Source organism: Odocoileus virginianus, chromosome 26 (genome assembly GCF_023699985.2).
Source record: "Odocoileus virginianus isolate 20LAN1187 ecotype Illinois chromosome 26, Ovbor_1.2, whole genome shotgun sequence".
In the NCBI taxonomy this organism is placed as follows: Eukaryota; Metazoa; Chordata; class Mammalia; order Artiodactyla; family Cervidae; genus Odocoileus; species Odocoileus virginianus.
This window is the reverse complement of record NC_069699.1, coordinates 31094547-31115156: the sequence shown is the minus strand read 5'-3', so window position 1 is coordinate 31115156 and position 20610 is coordinate 31094547. Positions and strand designations below refer to the sequence as shown.

The window sequence follows — 20610 nt, the reverse complement described above, 5'->3', positions numbered from 1 at the left end:
GAACTATGATGAAAAGCACGTTATAATTGTTTGAGTAGCAAGCTAAAATCCCCACTCTTCCATGGAATACTATTTTTTTCTTGGAAGAACAAAGAACATACTACGCTTGTTCAGTCTTAGATATCTATCTGGTAGACATTGTCCCCAAAATGGGTGAATTAAGACTGTTACTGCAAGGAAAAGTTTACCATCCTGTGGATACTGAGAAAAATTAGTATTTTCAAATGAAAATTAGAATTCTGGAAAATTTGCATCTACCACCTTGACAGATTCTCAATACTTAGAAGCTTTTCTCATAATGGCGTGATATTAACAGATGTGAATTTTTTGATACTGTATGTTGAAATGTGCTAACCTTTGGAAGATCTGCACAATACAAAATTTTCCAAATGATCAATAAATCATACGTGTAAAATCCACTTACTGTCTAAGACAGACCAATGGATTTTAATATAACAGTATAAAAAGTTCATTGAAATAGTTTCAGATTCTTCATTAAAACTAATCTTTAATAAAGAAATTATTACTTATAGGTTTTAGTGTAGTAACAAGGATTAATGTTCAGAATTATACAAATTGATTATTAAAAACTGCTCACTTTTCCAGATATGTGACTCTATAAGGCCAGATTTTATTCATATACTTCTACCAAAACAACATATTGCAAAAAGTTCTGATGTAGAAGCAATTATTAAACTAAATATTAAAGGGATTTGTAAAACCATAAAGCAATGCTGCTATTATTACTAAACTTTAAAAGACAGAGTTATTCTTCATATCTATATACTATATATATTTACATATAAAATGTATAATATAAAAATTAAATTATTACTTAAAAATAAGTATTTAAAATTTTCCAAGTCATTATTTTTATTACCAAATTAATTTATTAATAAATTAAGTAAATTAATAAATATTGACAGATATACCCAAAATAAATAAGAGGTCTTTGGGTTTCTCAATTTTAAGAAGTAAGGATGTCAGATGAAAAAGTTTGAGAACCTCTGCTGTTGCATGTTGAAAAATTCTTGGAGCAGCATTTCTTAAGAGTGTTTTTCGCAGAACATCAAACTCAAGATATGATTCATAGTAAAAGGGTTCCACTCTGGAATATGTTTGGAAAAGTTGGAGACTTATAACATATGCTGTTCTTAGAGAGTTGCAAACCAGATTAGAAGTTCAGAGAGGTACTGCTGGACTGCATCTGTGTCATCTTATGTAACCCAGTGTTTCTCTATGTTGTCTCAGGGAGTCTGTGAATGCAAAACATGCTGGTCACCTGATCTTGAAGAAGGAGGCACTGGCACTGTGGACATCTGTGGTAACTTACCTTCGAGCCGGACCACCAGTGGCACCTTGAGTTCCAGCTCCCGGCAGGCTTTGGTGATCCCGTTGGCAATGATGGCACAGTTGACAATTCCACCAAAAATATTGACTAGGATGGCTTCAACCTGAAATAAAAATAGGAAGGTGCTCATCAAAATGCTGACAGTCAACATTCCCTCAAGTAACTGGCTAAATAACAAAGATAATTAAAATAATGCTCTCTTTAAAAAAAAACCACAATATAAAGACCAAGATGTTAAGAAAGTTAAAATTTAGTACTTAATTAATAAATATCACTAAATAACATTACCATATTAACCCAAATTATCTTATCAATCAGTTCTCCAAATTCAAAATGAATAAGCCACTTATTTCTTACATACTGTCTTCTGCTTTGTCTTATATTACTGTCTGGTACTGTTATTTTATAAGTAGTGTCATTTAAAATTTCATGTACTTACATCTTTTCTCTTTATGGTTTAATACTTAATTTTTACCTGTCATGGTACCTCTTAAAATATTTCAAAACTAGTGACATTATTTGTTTTATGCTAATAGGTAAAAATTCAAATTTTTCTATGCCTCCTTAATACTTCTTTGATATGCCAGAAGTATATATTAATACTTAAAATTCAGAGGTAGCTTAATAATCTTAGATAATGACCTTTTTAATTAAAAAAATATCTTCCCAATAAAGAGATACAAGTTTACACTACAAGTAAAGATATAAGAAAAGTCATGCTACTGACTAGAATTTTTCTGAAATGTAAATTTAAACCCATCATGTTAACGTGTTTGTACATATTCTATATTCAAAGGCACGTGGGCCCAAAAAAAAAAAAAAATTGTACTTGCCCTGACTTGATAAATAGGTTTAAGAAAATCCTGTATAATTAACATGAAGAACGAGATAATGAAGAGAATTCATTACCTAGATTAATTGATAACACCCACAGATAATGGCTATTCGTCAAGCTGGAGGCATCAAAATTCCAACAATGGAGTGACAATTAAATTCTGCCACACTAATTGCAAAGCATATATGTGTGTGCTGCATGCCATTTAAAAATTCCATTTATTCCAATATGTTACATTAACTACACAAAACATATGAGAAAAGAACACCTTGCATTTGTTCAGCACTCAACTGCTTTAAAAGTGCCATTACATGAACTCTCATTTTTAATTTTGATACTCACAGTATGTACAGAAAGTACAGTGAGGATTAACCCTCTATACCAGATAAAGCCATTCAGAAAACCCACACAATGTGTCCCAGTGTTACATAGCTAACAAGCAGCAGAGGTGAGGCTCCAAGTCAGCTTCTAGATGGCCTGCAGATACCCCATTCATGCCAGATCCTAGAGCTAGAATCTTGGGTAAGGGACATACACTATCTTGAATACGGCTTTCTCACCTATGAAATGGGAATAATAATACCTAGCCCATAAAGTTATTGAAAGGCCTAAATGAGATAAGACACATGACATGCTTATTACATGCCTATAAGGTACTTTATGGGACTTCCCTGGTGGCTCAGTGGTAAAAAAAAAAGTCCACTTGTGGTACTAGAAACACAGAAGACCCAGGTTCAGTCCCTGGGTCGGGAAGATCCCCTGGAGGAGGGCACGACAACCCACTCCACTATTATTGCCTGGAGAATCCCATGGACAGAGGAGCCTGGTGGGCTACAGGCTATAGGATTGCAATGAGTTGGACATGAAGCAACTGGACACGCAAGGTACTTTATGGATATTTATACATGCATTTACTGACGTAAGCAATGGTGAAAGTGGACAGGTTACCTAGACAGCATGTATAAGAAGGAAACCTTTCACCAGACTGCAGCTATGTTGAATCTGAATGTAATAGAAAAATGAACTTATTAAAGTTCAGCAAAAAGGTAATGTTTTAAGAATAAAATAAATGAGCAATATTTTTCAAACCAATTAAGAGATTGGGGCTACTCCCAAAAAAGAAATCTCCCATTACTATTCACAGCAGGCTGAATGGTAAGCAGAAGTTTCCTTTCTAATGATAGCTATTAAATGCTGTTAGTATTGAGGCTTGGTACAGCAGTGGTTTCCAAATAGCTGTGGGATAGGGAGAAGTTTGCCAGAACAATGGAAGAAAAATATACTTAAGAGCAATAATGACTCCACAGGGTCCAAGAGAGAAACTCAGGAACAGCTGAGGCTTACTCAGTTTCTGTAGAAGAACTAAGCTTTCTAGTAAAGTATACACTGGCCCATGTACATCTCTGCCATGATCCAACTTGTACATTCTTTAAGGATGAGCTCAGATGTCAACAAATTCTCAGTGAAGCTTTCCTGTGTCATCAAGTTACAGTGAATTATTCTGTTTAATCCATCTAAAACCATAAAGTCATTCTAGAGAGCAGTCACACCACATACCACGAACATACGTGAAGTCATCCACAGTGGCAGGAGTGGGAGACCAGAGGCAGGAAGATGCCTCTGGCCCTGTGATCCAGTTAAGACTCAGTAGATGTATACCCTGGAGTCAGTATCAGATAAGAGCTGGTATTGCCTTATACACTATAAGTACCTATGAGTCTTTCACGTCAGTCTTTCATTGTGTTTAATCAGCACCTGACAAATAAAAACATACTCTTCATACAACAACTTGTACCTAAAAGTAAGTCAACCACTTCAACCAGTACTGAACGCTCAGAAAAGTCCTCTTTTCGAAAGGTGGGGGAATGGGTGACTTTGTTAGGTGTGCTGAAAGAAGAACAGCTGTTCTCCGGTGTAGTATATTCACCCCACATCTCCATGCCCTAGGCACAACACTCAGGGCAGGCCGCCTCTGTACTCCTCTACAACAGGAGTTTTTTGTTTGTTTGTTTGTTTGCTTGTTTTAATTAGGAGCTAATGCAATCCATGACATAGTGCAATCACCTAATAAATAAGAGTTTAAAGACTGGAATAAATTAATTTCAATAGACACTTAATGGTCATCTCCCTTATATTAGACACAACAGAGTTAAGTCCTTGGGATATGGAGATGAGTAAGGTGTCATCACTGTACTCAAAGAACAAAGACGAGTTTTAGAGTCAGACTAGTAAACTGTCAACTGCAGTCCTGGCTCCATAGCCTCATAGAGCTAAGAGAACACCACAAGTGGTGCAGACTACTGTAGCAAGAAGGGCCTTTTGGAAGACGTGATGCTCCAGGTGACAAAGAGGAAGAGAGAGCAGGAACTCAGGTAATAGAGGGCAGCCAGGATGAAGGCAGAGCTGTTACCCAACTTGGTTCACTCAGGACCTACAGGCTGAATGGGGAAATAACCTGAGAAAATGCAGGTGAGGTAAACTGGAAGTCACCAGCGGCCAGGGATGGGAACTTGGTTCTTTTGGCTTACTCCTTTCTTTCCCAGAGCTGGGTGAAGACAAGCCTTGTAAGTCTCCCTTGGGATGGAAAGGGGAGTGATGGGAAAGAGTGAGTACGTGAGCAAATGTGAGATGAAAAATATAGAGCAACCATGTGAGAGCATGAGAGCCACTAAGAAAGACCACCAGTGAGAGAGAGAGCATGACAGAATGTGTCTATGAGAGAAAGAGAAGGAGAGAAAGAGTATGAGTGATACTAACAAAGCAGTTAAGATGTTTACAAGAAGAACAGCAAGACACAGAAGTGAACAGGCCGCTCAGCTCAGGGACATGGGGTTGTTGGGGAAACATGGTGTACCACGGGCACCACGATGAAATCACCACAAGGGTGATGGAAAGACCCCACACCACCAGAGATGATGTGGTTATCTCCTCCTACAAACTGATTTTCTGTAGTCAAGCACTTTAACGGAAATCTGATTTAAGCTTTCACTTTGGGCTAATTTCTATAATTAACTACTATAATCTGCAATCTCAAACTGAGAATGAAATTAAGACAGTTTGAAAATGAAAGCCTTGTGACATCATCATTATTATTATTTGGCATTTATAAAGCATGTCAAATATGCAATGTGTGCCTCATGTGATCATTTATTATTATAACCCCTAACTGCTGCTCCATGACAATACCAACACAAACTTTTAGTAAGTCTTTTTTCTCCTCTGGCAAAGGGAATGTTTTTAAAAGTTGGCACCGGGCCTATTCATGAATTCGAAACTCTCCCAAAGATTCCTAAGTGCTTTCAGGAGCAGGCTTTTCTAAATTCTCGGGTGAGGATTACAAGGGTTGCTATTTACTGTTTCACAAAAGTAAAGATCATCTAGCGAGGAGGTTATGGTGTCAGATCCACTGCACAGGTCCCTGGACCACGGACAGCCACTGCCAAGGAGGCAGCTGTTGGCTGCTCTGCAGGTGGCCGGGCAGTGCAACTGCAGGCTTTTCAAATGTTTGTGTGTGTTTGGCTTTGCAAAATACACTCCAGCTGCAGATTTTAATCCACAATTAAAGGTAAAGAATGAAGTTCAAAAGAAGAAAAGCTATAGCTTTGGTATTTAACACGTTCTTCTCAACCGGAAAACAAACAAAAATCACAACTAAAACCCTTTTGAGGGGATGTAATCATTTTGAGAATTGAACACTGGGGCTTCGCTCGTGGCTCAGTGGTGAAGAACCCGCCTGCCAACATAGGATATGCAGGTTCAATCCCTGGGTCAGGAAGATCCCCTGGAGAAGGAAATGGCAACCCAGTGCAGTATTTTTGCCTGGGAAATCCCATAGACAGAGAAGCCTGGTGGGCTACCATCCATGGGGTTGCGGAAGGGTGGGACACAACTTGGCAACTAAATAACAATGAACACTAGGGAACCTCAGTCAGATAAGTTCACACACAGAGAAATTCTTTGACATAATTTTAGGTAAGTCCTATCCTTTAGAATTTGGCCTCCAAGGCAGATAACAGCAAAAGGTATGTACAGTATATACAGATCAGCTCAGTTCAGTTGCTCAGTCTTGTCTGACTCTTTGTGACCCCATGCACTACAGCACACCAGGCTTCCCTGTCCATCAGCAAATCCCACAGCTTGCTCAAACTCATGTCCATCAAGTCGATGAGTCAGTGATGCCATCCAACCATCTCATCCTCTGTCGTCCCCTTCTCCTCCTGCCTTCAATCTGTTCCTAGCATCAGGGTCTTTTCCAGTGAGTCAGTTCTTCGCATCAGGTGGCCAAAGTATTGGAGTTTCAGCTTCAGCATCAGTCCTTCCAATGAATATTCAGGACTGTTCCCTTTAGGATTGACTATTTGACAGCATAGGGCAAATTTCAGAGGAATTGTGAACTCTTTGCAACTATTTATAAAATTTTGTTAGAATGTACACTTTCCCCAGGAAAGTGTTCAAAATCTTTTAAGAATCAAAATATAATAATAATCTCAAATACAGTGATAGCTAGCATTTACTAAGTATTTAAGGGCTTCCTTGGTGGCTCAGTGCAAAGAATCCAGCTGCCAATGCAGGAGATGCAGGTTTGATCCTTGGCTTGGGAAGATCCCCTGGAGAAGGAAATGTCAACCTACTCCAGTATTCTTGCTTGGGAAATCCCATGCACAGTGGAGTGTGGTGGGCTATAGTCCATGGGGTCTTGAAAGAGTCAGACATGATTTAGCAACCAAAGCAGCAATTAGGCATTTAGCAGGTCACAGTAGGCAGTATTCTATTTTACATATATTAACACACTAAATACATAAGTAGTATACGAGATGGATACAGTTTTTACCCTCATTCTATAGATAAGAAACCTGAGAGTACCAAAGTTCTGAAGAATCACTGGAGCTGCACCTTTATTGTCAAATGTCTTTTGGAGCCAGTAAACCTACTGAGGTCCCACAATATATACTATGGTTAGTATTGTCTCATTCATTATCAGATCTGATTCTGCCATAAACATATGAGGTAAATATTATCTATCACATTTTACATATGAGAAAAGTGAGGCTCAGAGAGATAAAGTGACTTGTACCAAATTATGCACCCACTATGTCATCAGAATCGAAACTTCAGTTGTTTTCTCTTTAAGATTATCCTGGCTCCTTTTAATGAAACGTAAGTATTCACAGACTGCTGAATGAAAAGTATATTCTTGAGAGTCTGTTCTGTGCTAGGCACTCTTTTAACCATAAAGTGTGGTCGGTAGCTAGTTCGACAAGAAAGATTTTTATACAACAGACCAGAAATATTCTACATGTATATATTAAATTATAAATGCTGATTATCAGTCATGAAGGCGAGGCAGACTGCGTACTCTGAGATCACAGGACAGGTTCCTGTTACACTGCGTGCTGAAGGAGGGCCTCATGCAGGCAGGGAGATTTAGCACAGTATCTGAAGGACACTCTAGAAGAGGACAGGTAGATTAAGAGAGTAATGAGGAGTAAGTACTTCAAGACCAGAGAACGCTATGGGCAAAGGTCAAGGGGGCAGGACAGAACTTCATGACTTTGAAAAACTGAACAGAACCTGGAGGAGTATCAGGAGGCTGGGACTTCCAATGTGAACCGTTGGGAAACGAGATGGACTACAGCAGCAGGAACCAAATCAGAGTCTTACAGAGCAAATATCATGAGTTTTGAAAAGCCTTCCATCTCCATATATCTATGCAGACTTCAGGGAGGTTGGGAAGGGAACTATCATTATTTAGCATCCACAGTGCACTCACATTAAGTTTATAAGATGGGTTTAGAACCTCTATTTCATGGATAGACTGAGGTTGAGAGTTTAGGGTTTCTTAGCTGTTAAGAAGTCACAGTATCAATGAGGCTCTTTCTCACCACATCACATGCAGAGCTGCCTGCAACAGCTAGGCGATCTTAGCGGCACTGCTGACATACACCAGAGGTTAGCACACTTGTTCTCATAAAGACTAGTATGGTGTGTGTGCTCAGTTGTGTCTGACTCTGTGAGACCCCATGGACTAAAGCCCACCAGGCTCCTCTGTCCATGGGATTTCCAGGAAAGAATATTGGAGTGGGCTGCCATTTTTTTTATCCAGGGGATCTTCCCAAGTCAGGGATCAAACCTGTCTCCTGCACTGGCAGGTGGATTCTTTACATACACTACGGATGCCTGGGATAAGGGCTGCTGCTGCTAAGTCACTTCAGTCGTGTCCTACTCTGTGCGACCCCACAGGTGGCAGCCCACCATCCCTGGGATTCTCCAGGCAAGAACGCTGGAGTGGGTTGCCATTGCCTTCTCCAGGATAAGGGCTAGTTAGTAAATATTTGAGGCTTTGAGGGCCAGGCTCTGTCTCAGTTACTCAAGCCTGCTGTTGTAGCACTGAAGCAGTCCTAGACAACATGTAAATAAACAAGCTACTATGTTTCCATGAAACCTAATTCACAAAAAACAAATCTGGGAGGCCAGATTTGGCCCATGGCTCATAGTTTGCCACCCCTCGACACAGACACAGTTTGATTGACGGTTATTCTCAGATTCACTGCAACCACCTCTCCTTTTTTTTTTTTTTTTTTTTTAAATCATATTGTATTTCTCTGAGAGTGACTTTTCAGAGTTTAACATCTCTTCCTTTGTTGGACCATTTTCTTGTTCTCATCAACAGCATTAATGCACCTAGGCTGTAGCAATGGATAATTAAATAAATGTATCCACTCCAACATCAATATCACTCATCTGAAACAAACGTCTACCTTTAACAAGTTCATAAAATGAACTGAATGCCTTTGTTCTTTTTCTCTTCCTGACACTGGCTGGAAGCAAACAAGCAGAAAGACTTCAGCAATAAGCCATCCATTTCGCAACGATTACTGCAGACAGTTAAATACTACACTGCATTCAGAACACACTGTGGTGGATACATTAAGCATAGTAAGCACCACTACTGGGTTCCGCCTGCTTCTTCCAGTTCACAGTGCTAATTCGGTCCCAGTGCAGTAAGCACTGCTGATAAAAATCAAGCAAGCGTGTTTACATTAGAGAAGATAAGGACTTTCTTTTAATCACAACTTATTTTAATTCTGAATGTTGTTGCTCTTGTTTAAGCATCTGTTTTTCTCAAACTGTTTTTCTCTCTTTTTCTTGTTGTTTTTATTTTCCTGCTGAATTCTAATCATGTCTTCTAATCCATTGGCAGCCAAAGAAGGAAAATAAATGATGAAGGAAATTAGATGCAGCTTGGATAATTGATGTTTGTATGCCTGGCTTTAATAAAAACACTCTGCTAAATTAGAGAGGAGTCTAAATGGATTCAGTCAATAGGGAAGTGATTCAGGTGAGGCATTCAATCCTGGGATTTGTTGTAATCTTACAAATAAGCCAACAGATCAGTTCAATTGGGACCAGATTTGCCTTTTGCTCAAATATGAGTGAGCTTCCATAGCTTGCTGTTTTACTTTTGATTTGTTCCTTAAGTTTGATATTATTTTCTCTTGTACAAAATCAAGCTCCAGGATCCTTGGGTTAAAGTAAATGATGTCCAAACTTATACATGACATGAGAACAACAGTATTTCTTGAAGAACGCCCACCCACTCTGCCCTTTTAGTTTCTTCTAAAAGAGAAATACTATGAGTGAGTAAACAACCGGCTTAAAGAGCTCAGAATTTAAAGTAAACATTTTAATCCCAAACAACATTTCAGCATTTTTAAGTCATCAAGATAAATATCTGACCATTCTCCTCTCCAATTTTGGAGTATCCATCCATTATCCCAAAACTGATAGCATGGAAATGACATCTGATAGAGGAGTAATGCTTGGTTGGAAAGCGAAATTTCCCTTAAGCTTAACCTCTAAGATCACTCAGGATGAAAGAAGGAAAATGTGTCTAAATCATCCTGTTTCATTTACTTATTCCTGAATTCTTCACCACATGTGTATCTTGTGAGCTGCTCCTCACTAGGTTAAGTAAAATGGTATGGAGGCTCAGCATTTATTGCATGTTAATTTTCCCAGGTACTAAAAGAGATGCACTGCAGCCTTCCCTGGCATGTAAGTTGAGATTCAAGGAGCTTAAATAAATTGTCCAAGGGCACATGGCTATTAAGCATTGGAGTAAGGATTTGGACCAAGTCAGTCTTACTTCAAAGTCCATGGTGTTTCTACTCCTTTCAACAGTCTTTCTATAACCAGTCACTTTCATGATTAATCAAGAATCCCAGTTCTATTTTGATCTTATTTCCAAGTTTCAAGGACAGTCTTGAGTTCTAAATTCTGATGGCCAACTATTCCTTGCTTTCATATCTCACTGCTCAATTAAAATGGATCAGAGTAAGATATCTTTTATAGTTTCACGGACCAGAGGTTTTGGTTCTTCACAACCCAACATGTTCCCTGCTTACTGACAAAAGAGTTGTCCAGAGTTTGTGGTTTGCAATCCCTACTTAGGACTGCAGAGGGGTCATAATGTTATAGAATGAGTTCAAAACCCACAGTCCCTCCTGAACTGGGGTAGATATCCCTACAAGACTCCTCTCTGTAGACGGGTAAGCCATCCTTTTCCCCTTTCTGATGCACTGAAATTTATCCCTTTGCTAATAGTATTATTTCTATTTTTATGACCAAGAATATTCTAAGAGAGACACATGCCATTAGAGACATCACTGTGGACACAGATTTTAAATGGTAACTACATTTGATGAACTATTCAAAGTGCTGCATTGAGACTAATGATGGAGCCACGTCTTGGTTTAGAGAGATCTGTGACCTCTTCAGAGAGATTTCTGCTACGGCAGTGGGGGAAAGAGGCACAGTAAGTGTGTTAGAGATATGTCTCCCTAACTTCACAGTTACCTACTGCATACTTTGATAATTAGCACTTAAAGATTTAGTCTGTCAACAATGTTCTCTTTTAATGGCCTTTACTCAATACAAAGAAAATAATCAGACAATCAGAAAACCCAATTCAGATTCAGCATGATCACTCACAGTCTCATTAACTGTGCATGTTTAGATACATGAATTAAAAAAAAAAATTGAATATGGACTTCCAGCACTAGAGAGGACCAAGGCACCTTCCATTATGAATACTGGTTTAACAAGTTAAAAGATATTCTGCATACTGAACCTATATAAACTATAAAGCCATTCTTGCTCCCAGGGCAAGTACCTATTTCTTTAAGTCAAAGTGCTCTGAAGTGTGGTCTATGAAGCATTAGGCTTATGTAATGCTTCATGAAAAAGCAATGATCTGGTCAAATAGTATGGGTTCACTCTTACGAAAGCTTTAGCAGAGGATGTGTGTTCTAACTTAGAATACCCAATTTCAGTCATTTATTGCGGAAGTGTCACAGGGTTGAAAATTTGATCCCCAGAAAACTGTCAAGGAAAGTATTCAGGAGCTGGCATATTGGGGTGCTAGGTGGCATAGGAATTTAGGGTCCTTCTCCCCAAAGATGCTAATTGCTGCACTATTTAGATCATATTTGCATGAATCTGCAAAACTGGAAGGTTTTTATAATTAAGAACAGCAACCATGATTACTTTGGCCAGTGCAAGGGCGGGACACAAATGCTTTCCCAGTTGCCAGTAAACATAGTGGTGGTAGTGAAGTCAACTATTAACAGGATTTTCAGGAGAAGGAAAAATCTAAAGATGGAAATACTGGTTGTCATTATAAGCAGGCACAGGAGACAAGTTAAAAGGACTGAAGAACACAGATATTCGAGGGAATAGCACAGACAGACACTTTTTATCTTTTACAGAGATACTTTACAAATCCTTTTGAACTGAGAATCAGAACCATCGCCAGGATAACAAAAACCACTTGAACATTTAGAATGGCAAATGTAAGGTTCTTTTTCAGAGTTCTGCATTTAACATAGCTCTTGCAAAAACTACTATGATGTGTAATTTGGCCACAGTGCCATTTGAAACTAAAAGAAAAAAAAAAAAAAAAAAAAACAGAGCAAGGAGATTTTGGTCCTATGATTTTACCAATGAAGCTTCAAAAGACTTAAAGAAAGAGAGTGAGTAAGCTCACTTAAGAAATACGCTATTAAAATTGACTGTTAAGAAATATTTTGGTTACAAAACTGCCTTCCCAGCTTAACAGATAATTGCTTTCAAGGCAGGATGTTCACTGCTCATAATGCAATATCTATATTTTATTTGTAATGGAAGCTACATTGATGCAGATTAAGAATATTTATTGGCACATTCTTTCTGAGCAGTATTTCGCCAATCATCTCAAACTTATGTCATATTGATAAATGTGAATATGTATACTCTATCATCATTAGTTGGAGAGTTAATATACAGAACACCCATAAAATTGGCAACTTGGTGAAGGACTCATTTATTAATCTATAAACAGGATGTCTCTCCATCTACTGTTGCAACATAATCATCTCCACAGGGTAACTATTCCTACAGAAAAGGGAAAAAAATGCTTCTATGAGTGATTTCTTTGCTTTTATTCACGACTGACACAATCAAAGTAAAAAAAAGTTAGCTATGCAGACAGAGCCAAAACTTAGGACCACACAGATTTGCACTTCACACCACAGAGAAATGAAGATAAATTTAGTTAATAGCAAAACCCACTGTTTCTGTAAATAACAAGTCTATGTAAGATGAAGGTGGCATATAATGATTCTGTGATGCCTCATACAATCTGTTCAAACCTACTTGATCATTTAGTTTTCTGGAAAAACAAAGAGCTGACAAACATTCTTATCAAAAACCCCTAATGGAAAAATAGGTGACTAGGAAAAGTAGTAACATAAGTTTCCAGTTAAGATCTCAATAAGTGACCAGCTGTTTATTATACACTAAAATTCATGTTTAAATTGTTTTAAATAATATAATTTTAAAAACATATACATATGTTTCTTTTTATAAGAGATCTCATCAGTATATTTGTGAAAATCAGTTTACTACCAAGTTTCTTTGTAAGAACAAGTTTCCAATTCATTTCCTAAAATCCTACCCTTTATTTATCCAGTAAAATGACCTCCAACACCAAATCTTACAGCCACAATCTTAATCTCCAAAACTGTCACTGAAGATAATATACTTTGGCATCAAAAACTTTAATTTCAGGTCAATCAATTCGGGCGAAACATACAAGTCAACAAAAACTCCAAAAAAGGTACCAATTAAAACATCTGTAATTATTAAAAATCAATATCCCATTTGAAATAGGGCTCTTCTGAAACGTCAGGGTAGGACGGGTGCCTAGTAATATTTAAACTCAGGAAAAGAGGAAAATCTATAGAATTCAATCTATGTCAACTAGCAGCATCAGCTGTCACTGTCATCAAAAATTATGCTCTGCTGTAGACCATATTTTAAAATTGCTGATTTCACTGTCTGACCTCACTGTAATCTGTTGTGTGGAAGCCTGATTTGTTTATTTAGCTGTTCAGCAAATGTCAGAATACCATGTCCGGAGCAAATTAGACACTATACTGGCAAAGCACTCCCCACAGCCTGAAAAGAATGAAATTTAACCAAACTCTTTGCATCTCAATGTCTAAATCACTGATTTGCCACACCCTCTCCCATCTCTGGTTAACCTTTTGTAGACCTCAGTGGATTTCTCCAGTTGTTGACAAAAGGATTCAGAATATTCTACCTGAAGCACATACTCAACAGTCAAACTTGGGATGTATCCAGGCTGTAAATCTGCACTCCCACCCTGCTCCTCTGGGTCCTAGAAGGCTGACTTCAAGGGCTAAATCAATGGACTCCTTTCTCTGTTGGCACTGGGAAGTCTTGGCAGGAGGAGAGGGTAGTCGAGGTGTTTCTACTCATTCACGCCCCTCCCAGAGAGGCTGTTTTGAGTGGCTGGGTCCCTCCACAAAAGGTCTCTGATCATGTCAAGAAAGTCTTCATCTCAGACTTGCCCCAGGTTCTTATACTCTCTCTTGTGGTTTTCGTACCCTCTATCCACACTCTTTCTCAATATCTCTATAAATAAACTGTGAGTCATTAATTCCTAGCAAGACTTATAAGAACATCTTATTTTGACCAACTCAGTTTGAATTTGAGAAAATCCTTTTGAGGCTGAAACTTCTAAAACTGGAAGCTTAATTTTTGTGTAGTTTTCCTCTATAACATCTTCTATGGACATGACTTAAACAATAAAATAATAGAAAAATATCTGAACACTCTCAGTTTAAGCCATTTAATGAATATTTTCAAATGATTTTTTCCTCTTGCTCTTCCTGGGAGATGGCTAACACCTAAAAATCTGAGATTACTGCTCATTAACTGCCTGAATCTACACTCAAGGTAAAGGCAGGCAAAGGAAAACAAGCCAAAAGCTTTGTTATCTTGGGTCCCGTCCATTATAAATGACAAATGATAGCCTGCAGGTGAAAACGAACTTCTCAGCACTGACATGGTTTCATCTGGCTTATTAGCTGCAAATAGAAACTAAGGAAGACACGTCTAGAAGGTGACTTGCAATTCTTATTTTCAGCATAAAGAAAGATAGGTTCAGTAAGTCTGAATCCCCATGCAGCCTCCCAGTCTGTCTAAAGGAACACAAGTGGCAGGGAGACAAACCAGAAAAGATGGTTAAAAAGTAAAAATGTAGGTCTGCAGCCTTAGCCAAAAGATAATGTTTAACATCCACGAAACTCCAATGACCCAGTTGCAAGTAGTAGTGGCTTCACATTTATCCCAAAAGTTACTTTATTCTTTTTTTATCAAGTAAATAAACTGTGTCATCGAGCAATTAATAGTCTACAATAAAATGCACCCCAAGGGAGTAGGTACAGGACAGCTTTACAAAAAAGAAAAAATATATAGGGAAGGAACAGTAGTTCTCAAATCACACAAGATCCATGTAGCTTTTTAGGAAGTGAACAGCACCTGGAAAGGCCAGCCATGCACGCTTATTACCCAAATCCACACAGTTTAGATAAGCATTCGCTTTCCTGATAGTGCTTGCTTTTGTCTACCCTAAACCTGTAACTACTCTATTCTCTGAAACACCTGAACCAAAGTCCCTTTGTTTGTGAAAGCCCACCTCACTCACCTCACACAGTCCCTCGGCACATTTATTTCTTGAAGTGTCATTTTCCTACGTGCTAGATCCAAAGGGTCGTCTTAAATCTGGTTAACAACTATTAATGTTGTATCCAAGTGTAAGCAGCTCCTTGAATAGGCAGATATACTTTTTTTTTAAATGTCCTGAAGTACCTCTTTTAAAATTTCTTTTTATTTTTAAGATTACCTTGAAACAAAAAAATCATATCCCAGTTTTCAGTCCAGAAACCCTGAGACAGTCTTCCGAGTAGCTCAAGACTAGTTAAGGTCATCTCCCATTTCTTGTGTGCCCACAGTAAGCTAACACTTCTGCCTCACGGTGCGACCTGTAAGGTTTCCTTTCACACCATGTCATCTAGTTCTCCAAAGTTATTATCAGCAAGCTGGGACAACCATAATGTCTGCCAGGCAGGTGTGAGATCAGGAATTCCAGTTCCTGTGTGTGAGAACAGGCAGGTATGAGAACAGTTTTATGCTGTAGTTCCAAATGGCTGTCTTCATAGATGCACAAGGTACATAAAGTTCAATCAATTTCATGATGAAATCTACTTCAAACCCCTGACAAATCTGACTGTGCTGCTTAATAGACTCTCAAAAATTATTATAATATATGGTATAGTGTTACAATAAGTTAAAGCAAGAGCCCTATGAAATATAATTGTGACAGGTAACCACTAGAGGCCAGTGTAATTCAACATGGAGAAGGAATTTATAATCAATCCCTGTGGAAAGACTAACATTATTTCTCCCACTTAAAAGTGGAGCTCTTGTGAATTGAAGAGAAAAACGATGAAGAAAGCTTTTTTTAATTCTCTGAAGAGGAAATTTCAAAGGATAAGATATTAAAGAAACGATGACTCATGAAAAATTAGGCAAAGAGAATTCCTGTCTCCAGAAAAAAAAATAGTATTTCTATTTAATTTCTGATGTTTCACAATGTAAGCACAAATTTTCAACCTACCTGGATTAATTGTAAGCTTTTCCATAAATGTTTTATTTGGCACTGGCATTAGAAATAATTAAAAGATCTGGAATACCTAGAAAGTGCCATGGTAATCTCGTTTTGAGGGCAATCATCATGCTAGCTGCCCAGACAAAGCCAAGGGTTTTGAGAAGGGGTGGAAAAACTGTACATTTGCAATTTCCTTCCCTTAAAGAATTTTATTCAGAACAAGTACCTAAAGGTTCCTTCTCAGACATGGAATAATTCACATAAATTCATCTAGCACTCCATTCATACTGAATAATACATTTCTTAATAATGGTGCTACATGATGCTTACAATACTCTTTTAGCAAGGAACTGAACTAGGCTCTCCAAACTAAAATTAGGAGTAGAAATGAGAATCTGATTGTTTAATAAAGCTTAAATAATAACAGATGGTAGGATCCTATGTAGGAGATTTTACTTTTTAAGAGAGAAGATGAAACAGTCTAACACACAATCCACAGACAAGTACTGTTCCCCTCTCCTCCAGCAGGAAAAGGCACCTTACAAAATGTGGACATGCCAAGGAGATTAATGAACCATAAAACCTCAGATGCGGATAGGACCTGAGAGGTCGGCCAACAGCAGCTTGAACATTTTCAAAGACAGGGAGCTTCTATTTTTGCAAGGTGGCCCATTCTACTATCTTGGCTGTAAATGTTTTAAAATAATTCTTTAATCTTCACACGGAGAGAACTCATCCAACACACAACAACATGTTGCTTTGGTTCATGAGGTCAAAAAGAGGAGGCAAGATACAAAGATAAACAACATATGATGCTGACTTCAAGGTGCTGTAAAATTCCACCCATGAGGTTCTGATCCTGCCTTCTGACCCGTAAGTACTGGCTTTGTCAGTTACAAGCTATGTGAATTAGTTACTTTCATTGGACATCAGTTTTCTCAACTGTAAAATGAGGATGATAATAATACTCACTCGGCAGGGTTGATGCCAGGATTAAATGAGATAATTCAAGTAAAACACAAAGCCTAATGTCTTGAAAATAGGTACTCAGTAATTGCCACCACTGCTACGTAGTCAACAAATAAGTCATTCAGCCTTTACCAAACTCCCATGAGGGATGACTTATTACCCTTATTTTTAGAGATAGAAGAACTGGGGATCAGGAGAACGGTGACTAGCTTGCAATACTCAGCAGCTAGTTCATGGTCAGATAGGGTTTCAACATGCGCTGATCTTACTATGAGAGTTTTCACTGCTACACAGAGCTGCTTCCATGAAATAAATGCTTGTCATCACAAATACAGAAGAACATTTGGGAAAATGTGATGGGGTAGAAAAAGGAAAATGGAATTGGATTTATTTCAAAAAGACTTACAGCCCAATTAAGGTCAGGCATTAATGTAACTGGGGTACTCTGTCTATAAAGCATGCAAAACCATGGACTGATCTTACTGAAATGATCTTCTTTTCAAACACTGTATTGTGCCATAAATGGCAGTAAATGAAGAAGATAACAATCTACAACAATGTTTTCCAAAATAAATTAGACTGTCCATAGGCAAATTATCTAAAGTTTTCCCCTCTGGCTTCAGGAGAAGTGATAGAATTAAAAAAAGAAGGTGGGAGAGATATTATTAAGCATGAGTGCAGAACAGGATAGGAAATAGTAAAATATTTTCCTGTATTGACTTAAATCCATGCATCACAAAGTAAAATTACTGACCTTTCTTAGTAAACGTCTTCATAAGGGGAACCTCAAGAGTACCCCACCCAGTCCACTACTGTGCTGCAACATGACATACATACATGCTAAATATTTCTTTCTAGGTTAAAAAATCCTACTAAGGGCAGGTTGATTTAGTAAAAATTAAACTAGCAAAGACATACACACATATATATGCTTGTTGTGTGTTCCAGCTAGAGATTAATGAGAAAAATGGTTATCATTTTGTACTGTTCCACTGCGGTAACCCAGATTTCACCTTAAGACACATATAAATTTTGTCAATAACCAGGTAAATAAAGAATATTAAGAATAGTTAACTTTTAAGCACATCATATGTATTAGGTTCTTTTATCCTCATAAAAAGTTCAGGTGTGGACCCTGGAGGATGAGGATGTTACCAACTTGCCCCAGATCCTACAGCTGCTTAATATCCTGAATAGCTGAAATTTCAATCTGAGATGGGAATACCAGACCACCTGGCCTGCCTCTTGGGAAACCTGTATGCAGGTCAGGAAGCAACAGTTAGAACTGGACATGGAACAACAGACTGGTTCCAAATAGGAAAAGGAGTACATCAAGGCTGTATATTGTCACCCTGCTTATTTAACTTATATGCAGAGTACATCATGAGAAATGCTGGGCTGGAGGAAGCACAAGCTGGAATCAAGATTGCCGGGAGAAATATCAATAACCGCAGATATGCAGATGACACCACCCTTATGGCAGACAGTGAAGAAGAACTAAAGAACCTCTTGATGAAATTGAAAGAGGAGAATGAAAAAGCTGGCTTAAAGCTCAACATTCAGAAAACTAAGATCATGGCATCTGGTCCCATCACTTCATGGCAAATAGATGACTGACTTTATTTTTTGGGCCTCCAAAATCACTGCAGATGGTGACTGCAGCCATGAAATTAAAAGATACTTATTTACTCCTTGGAAGGAAAGTTATGACCAACCTAGACAGTATATTAAAAAGCAGAGATATTCCTTTGCCAACAAAGGTCCATCTAGTCTGGCTATGGTTTTTCCAGTAATAATGTATGGATGTGAGAATTGGACTATAAAGAAGGCTGAGTGCCAAAGAATTGATGCTTTTGAACTGTGGGTTGGAGAAGACTCTTGAGAGTCTCTTGGACTGCAAGGAGATCCAACCAGTCCATCCTAAAGCAGATCAGTCCTGGGTGTTCATTGGAAGGACTGATGTTGAAGCTGAAATTCAGTACTTTGGCCACCTCACACAAAGAGTTGACTCATTTGAAAAGACCTTGATGCTGGGAAAGACTGAGGGCAGGAGGAGAAGTGGACAACAGAGGATGAGATGGTTGGATGGCATCACCGACTCAATGGACATGGGTTTGGGTAGACTCTGGCAGTTGGTGATGGACAGGGAGGCCTGGTGTGCTGTGGTTCATGGGGTCGCAAAGAGTCAGACACGACTGAGCGACTGAATTGAACTGAACTGAACCTGACCATAAGCCCTAAACTCTCATTCAGCATGGCACACAATCTATCACATTCAGAGACCCACTGTCCTGCCACCTGGAGAGTACACTGAACTTCTCTACCATAGTGCAATATGACCCCAGAAACATGCTAAAAGAAAGTCTTTTTATATATCCTTATGTTATCCTTCTTCAGTAAAAAACAAACAAGCAAAGAAGCAAACATATAAAACATTCCACTACTAGTCAGGTGGGAGGCTTGGGTCTTTATTCTGCCCTAAATTAAGTATGGGATCTTGGAAACATCTCTTTATCTCTCATGACCTCAACTGCATCATCCTTTCAGGAAATCCTGGAGAAATATCCCTGCACAAATGTACTGAATGTATGATCAAGCCCATGTGCCAGTCATGGTGAACACACCCAGCACTAGGCTGTTTGGCTTTCACTGCTATGATAGGTTTATGAAACTTTTAATCTACAAAAGGAGAGGTGATAAAGCAATATTCACTGGGAGAACAGGGATTAGAAACTCAATGTGCTGTTATCTATTATTACATACCTAGGTCAAATTTGGTGTTTATGGATAAATGAAGATTGATAAAAAGAAATACAAATTTAAAGAGTTTAATTATAATACAGAGACACTGTCAGAACTCAATCGCATCTTTTGGCATAAACTGGACCGGAAAATAATTAAAATGAGTTATGTTGAGAGCTGAATATTTCAATGAGAAGTATTTCTAATTCTGAGAATTAAAAGCACTCAAGATTTGTACATTAATCAGTCTAAATGCATGTAATTTTCTTCAAGGTAGGAAGTTTACTAAAAGGAGGCAAGTAAATGCAAAACAAAGTTTTGTCAGTTCCACCTGACTCACAGAGACTAAGCTTCAAAATTCATTTTTCCCCCTAGACAGCCTTGGAGAACATTAAAGAATGACAGGGATATTAAAAGAAAGAACATTCAACAAAAATTTGCTAAGATTCTACAATGTTGAGATGTGGGGACAGAGCAAGTTGGTGACCAAAAAAGTCACAGTCTTCGCCTTTACTGATTTTATAACCCAGTGGGTTTTCAGAGGGCAAAAAAAGGATTTCAAAGGCACAGCTCAGGGACTGGGGGCAGGAGGAGAAGGGGATGACAGAGGATGAGATGGCTAGATGGCATCACCGACTCGATGGGCATGAATCTGAGTAAACTCTGGGAGTTGGTGATGGACAAGGAGGCCTGGCGTGC

The 20610-nt window shown here is 38.4% G+C and overlaps 1 protein-coding gene across 1 annotated transcript in view; it reads right to left on the bottom strand.

The window, feature by feature from the left end:
- SUCLG2 (succinate-CoA ligase GDP-forming subunit beta) overlaps positions 1-20610 on the bottom strand; it is a 263040-nt gene that overhangs the window by 19450 nt on the left and 222980 nt on the right. Inside the window, exon 10 of the mRNA XM_020890178.2 lies at positions 1334-1454. Within this exon, the coding sequence (XP_020745837.1) occupies positions 1334-1454 (121 nt within the window). The remainder of the gene's footprint in view (positions 1-1333; positions 1455-20610) is intronic.